At 23.3% G+C, this 5,850-nt stretch overlaps 1 protein-coding gene and 1 pseudogene across 1 annotated transcript; one reads left to right on the forward strand and one right to left on the reverse strand.

The window, feature by feature from the left end:
• Positions 1-1,764: 1,764 nt before the first annotated feature.
• Positions 1,765-2,996, forward strand: EHI_089560 (annotated as a pseudogene).
• A 331-nt stretch (positions 2,997-3,327) lies between these two features.
• Positions 3,328-5,372, reverse strand: EHI_089570 (uncharacterized protein; the record flags this gene model as incomplete). Its single annotated transcript, XM_652328.2, has 2 exons — positions 3,328-5,285; positions 5,366-5,372. 2 exons carry the CDS (start codon positions 5,370-5,372, stop codon positions 3,328-3,330), a joined length of 1,965 nt encoding a protein of 654 aa, XP_657420.2.
• Between the last annotated feature and the right edge of the window lie 478 nt (positions 5,373-5,850).

The raw sequence follows: 5,850 nt of genomic DNA on the forward strand, positions 1-5,850 counted from the left end.
ACATAAAATACATAATGAGTATTACATTTAGAATGATTTAATAATAAAATATCATATTATCATCACATTCTTATATATTATGACTTAATAATTTCATTAATTACATTTAATCCATCATCTACTCTGAATAAACCAAAATCAAAACATCTCTATTGTGTTTTTGAAAAAATACAATCCATTGAAGTAAAGTATTGTTAAAATATTCCAAATTAAGTTAATTCGTCTTTTGCTTTTATTGAACAATTGGTTTTCTTGTTTTATTTTTATTTATTTGTTTGTTGTTGTGGTGTTATTATTAACATCATATTAACATTACATAATATTTTTACATTATTGTTTGAATATATTTCAAATGATAAAAATGAAAATATTATTATTTATAACATTACATTAAAACGATACAAAACGATTAAAAATAAATTGAATCACAATATTTTTATTTGATTTTGTAAGTTATCATGTTCTAGATTATTTAGACATCATTCTAATTTTTTCTTTACTCCCTTTCTTTATTTAAACAAAATCATATAATCGTTATTTCATTAATAAACATGGGAGATTGGTATGTCAAAGGTTCAAATATTGAAGGAGAACATGGATTAGTTGAACAAAGAAATTGTCCACAAGGAAGACCTTTTTGCCATCAACTTATTGATGAATGTATTAGAGAAGGAAGAACTTTACATGTTCATCAACAGGATTGGCAGATAAACACTTTCACTTATGAGAAACTCTAAACATTCTCTAATTTACTTTTATCTTTTTTATTTTATTCTTTCTTATTTTCTTTTCTATTCTATTTTTCTTTTCAAAAATTATTTGTTTATATTGAATAACTTAACTTCTCATTCTATTATTTTATTTATTACATTTTATTTTTATTTCATTTCTCAACTTCATCACTAAACAATAAAATTAAAATAATGAAAAGATAAATAAATTTAATATCGAATGATGTTTATCATATAATTTATAAATAAATATATCGCATAACATAATAGGGGGTAATGTAAATTAATAAAATAATCGGTTTGATTTATTCTTTTATTTCTATTTTAAAATAATAACGATATGAAAATAAAAATATGAATAAACTTTCAAATACATGTAAAATAATAAAAAGGGTATAAAATAGAAAATAGGAAAGAAGTAATAAATACGATAAATATGAATAACATGAAATAAAAAGAAAACGATAAACTTGATAATTCAGAACAAATGCATACAAAACACTCTAATACAGAAAGAATGAAAAGAAGTGCAGAAATAGCTTATCTCAAAGAACATTATCCACAAAATTTAATTCAATTTCATAAAATATGTGTAAAACTTCAAAATGCACCAGAAAATGAAAATGAAGTTGTTGTTGAACCTGATGTACATTTTCAATTTGATGGAAAGGAATATCTTGTTTTTTTAATAACCATTTAAGGGAAATAAATACAGTTTTAAATCGTTGGTTAGAAAATGAATTTTCAGAACATTATATTATTATGCCAGATATTGCTAAAATGTTAGTTAAATAAATTGTGATGTATATTTGCAAAAGCTTTATCTTCAAAAGCAAAAGAAGATGAAAGAATTTATCGACTAGCATATCATGTTTATAAAACAAAAGAATTAATTGAAAAATATGGAAGTGAAATACAAACAGGTAAAATATGTGCTATATGTATTGAAAAGAAATTCAATGGGAAGAGTCAGTATAAAACAGTTTGTGATAATGAATTTTATCAAAAATTAGAATCAAAATTATTTGAAATAATGTCATCTTACGAAAAAAGTAAAGATGAAAAATTGAATGATTTAAATACATTTTTGTATGGGTATGAAAAAATAATTCAACCAACATTAAATGAATGGAGAAGAATGTGTTTTTGTTTTGTAATTAATAGAGTGAATTCATATCTTACAAGACAATAAGAATTATTAAGCGACAAATCATATGAAGAATTAAAAACAATGACAAATCTTAGGAAAAGATTGAATCAGCTTGCTATTAAATACAAACATTTGTATTTAACAAATACACAAATTCTTCTTGGAATTAGAATAAGTCGATGTAAAATTCTTGTTGATAATAGAAAATGTAAAACAATATTTATTGAAAGTTCAAATGTGAGAGAATTTTATAAAAAGATTAATAAAAGGTTAGATGCAGAAGTACAGATTCTTACAAACAAATATTCATTCAGTGAATTTCCAATTGAAAAGATTATAAAAACAGCACAAAGTTTAAACCTAGATAACATTCAAGATTCAATAGATAAAAAGAAAAAAGAAATCAATGAAAAAGAAGAAGAAAGAGAAAAGTTATTGGGAAACGCAATGACAGAAGTTGGAAAAGTAATCATAGAGAAAGTAGAATCTATAACAGACATTGCCATTTCAATTTATAATACTGACTCATTGATACAGCAATTTAAAATAAAAGATATAATAGAATATCTGTTTACACGAAATAAAATAGAAAAAGAAAATCCAAATGAACAACAAAAAGATGATAAAAAAGAGAATAATAATCCACCAAAAACTGAAACTAATAGTAAAGAAAAGAAATAATTCAATCATCTAATACAAACAAACAAAATAATTCATTACCTTCACTTGCATTAAATAATACACCACTTGGAATAGCATTAAAAGCTATCAAACCTACTCCAGAACAATTAGATAAATTACATTCGTCATTTAATAACTTTGTTGAGGCACAAAAAATAACATACGAAATTGAATCATTTAAAGAACAATTAAGTGTGTTGGAAAAAGTTCAAAAATTATCAAATGATTTTATCAACTTACTCAAACTTAAAATAGTATTGCAAAGAGAATGGTTATTTGATGAAATTGATATTAATGAATATTTAGGAATTATTGTTACCGAAGATAATAGATATGTTGTTAATCCACGAAGTAATTCCGAACGTAAAACAAATCATAAAACATATGAAATAGAGAAAGTACTAAATTATAATGAAGGAGATGAAGAATGTTGATCAAAACAATAATTTGATTTTATTTTAATGTTTTTGTTGTTTATATTTTCTATAAATTGAAATAAATAACAATGAAATAATGAACTATAATTATAACATCATTTTCACACATTTTGTATTATTTATTTTGAATATATGGTTAATTAAAATTATGTTTTATTCTTTTTTATTTCATTTCAAACAAATATAACATATGAAATATGAAAATATTATTTCTATCATACAAAGTGTCATTCAGTTAATTTTTTCATTTATTTGTTCGTTATTTCCTCCTTTATTTATTATTTATTTTATTAAACAAAAAATACTTTTTAAATTATTCTTTCTTCAATTAGAGAATTAATGTTATTATTCCAATAATAACCATGCTGACATTTATTATGCTTATTGGTACTCCATTTGAACAAATGTCTTTAATACATTTGTTGTTGATATAATCAAATTTATATCCTGAATCACAATAGGAAAGTACGCATTTTGTACTCCATTCTCCATTATCTCCACATTCATATCCTCCATGTCCATGTTCAATATTAATTTCTTTATCACATTTACTATCTCTTTTAACTAATCTTTTATTCTTTGGATTACATTTTGTTTTATACTTTTCTATTATTTTCTTTGTTTCTTCTTCAAATTCATTTATCTTATAATTTGAAAATTGATAAATATTCACTCTTTCATCAATCATATCTGTTAAAAATTCTCTTGTAATTGTTTCATTGTATTCATAATTATATCTGTATGTTTCTCCAACACTTATTCCAAGATTATATCCATATACTTCCATCCATATATGAGGGAGTAAAGGAACAGATTCAATAACATCAGTTGGTGATAACCCCACTTCAAATTCTTCATCTTTACCATATGGATCTCCATCAAATCCTACAAGAATAGCTCCTCCCCATTCTTTTAATCCTTTTGTTACACATGAACATGCTGAATAACAATATGAATCGGTATAAACTACTATTTCTGTTGGTTTTCTTGGATGTTTCATTAATTTCATTTTTGGAAAAACTTGAATTGATGGCTGTGTAACTTTATGTTCAACATCACCATATTTAATAATATTTGGATTTGAGTACCAATCTCCAAGTGGGAATGAATTTATTATGGGAATTATACTTGTCCATTTACTTCTTCTTTGTTGGCATGTTTTTGGATCATATAAATTTACAGCAAATCCTTTTTTTAACATATGCTTTGTGTAGTCTGATTCTCTCCATGAAACTATATAATTAACATCATCATGTGGTGATAATATCTTTTCTATCCATTGTGAATAATTACTATATCCTCCTCCATTCTTTGGGAATATGACTTGAATAGGATAATTATCAGAATCAAACAAATCAATACAATTTGAAATTGTTTCTTCATATGATTTTTCATCTTTTGTATCAAAAGAACGAACTACTAATGTGTTTACACCATTCACAGAAAATGAACAATGAATATTATTATCTTTTGATGTAAATTTTCTTGTAATTCTATCATTTTCATCGAGTGCTTTCTTTGTATTGATTATATCTTTTGTTTCTTCTTCAGTTAATGGTTTTCTAATTCCTTGTTTTAGTTTTTCATTGCTATTTGATACACTTGCTGTTTCTCTATATATTTTATAATTAACACTCACACTTTCTCCATTTTCCCATGTAATACTTATTGGTGTATTTAAATATTCTTTTGTCAATGGTAAATAACTTAAACCACCTTCAACAAAATTACCTTTTGCTTCTGTAAATTGTGCATGTGGACATTTTAATCTCGTATATTTCTTTCCAAATTCACGAATAATATTAAATGGATCTTCTCCATTTATTGTTTTAACTGGTACATTTATATTCTTTATAATTTCATCTGGTGGATTCACAACGCTAGATTTGAAGGAATATCTTGGAATTAAATACATTTTCTTATCATTCTCAATATTTATTGAAAATGGAAGGAAATAATAGAAAAGTGTTAATCCACTATTTTCATTGATGTTAAAATCATTTTCATTTTTTATACTAAAAACTAAGTGAGAATCTCTTGTTGAAATAATAAGATTTTTTATTTCTGAATAAAATTCATACAGACTTGTAGTTTTTGTATTTATTTTATCTAATTTTGAATCAATATCCACTTTCTCATAATAATTATTTGAAAATGATGGTTGTGGTGGATTCTTTAATATGTCTTTAAATACATATGATTCTAAAAAGTATTTTAAATCATTAATAATAGCGTTATTTGCACCCTCTGTTGTTTGAATAGATTCAATACATTCAAATGCACTATCTACAGTATCTGTTATGTATTCATACTGTTCAAATTCACTACATTACTTTGATAATGAGAAAATAATAAAAATGATATACCCTTCATATTCTATGCTTAAATACTCATTTATTCTATTATTTATTATTATTTTCATTTAATTCCTCTTTCTTTTTTTTCTGTCGCACTTATTTTCCTTTATATTAACATTACATTTGATATAGTTTCATGTTTTTGTTCTTAATTTAAATTAAACGTCATTCATTCGATAATTTCAAATATAAACTAATTTTAATCATTTTACTGGTATTTAATTTTTTATTTTATCGAAAGAAAAATAAGAAATAATTATAAAATAGAATTACATATCAACAATTACCCCCACTTTTTATTTGTTTGTTGTTATTGTTAAAATTGTAAGAAATACTTTCTAAATAAATATTCAATTCTTAAATTAGAATGATAACAATAATTTTAACGTATTCAAATTTTATCTCAATTTTGTATTTTCTTTTTCATTTTATCGTTAATGTATAAAATATATTGAACATCAGTATTTTCATTTATTTAATAAATTTATTCAACT

This window comes from Entamoeba histolytica, genomic scaffold (genome assembly GCF_000208925.1).
Source record: "Entamoeba histolytica HM-1:IMSS scf_1104750517667 genomic scaffold, whole genome shotgun sequence".
NCBI lineage: Eukaryota > Evosea > Mastigamoebida > Endamoebidae > Entamoeba > Entamoeba histolytica.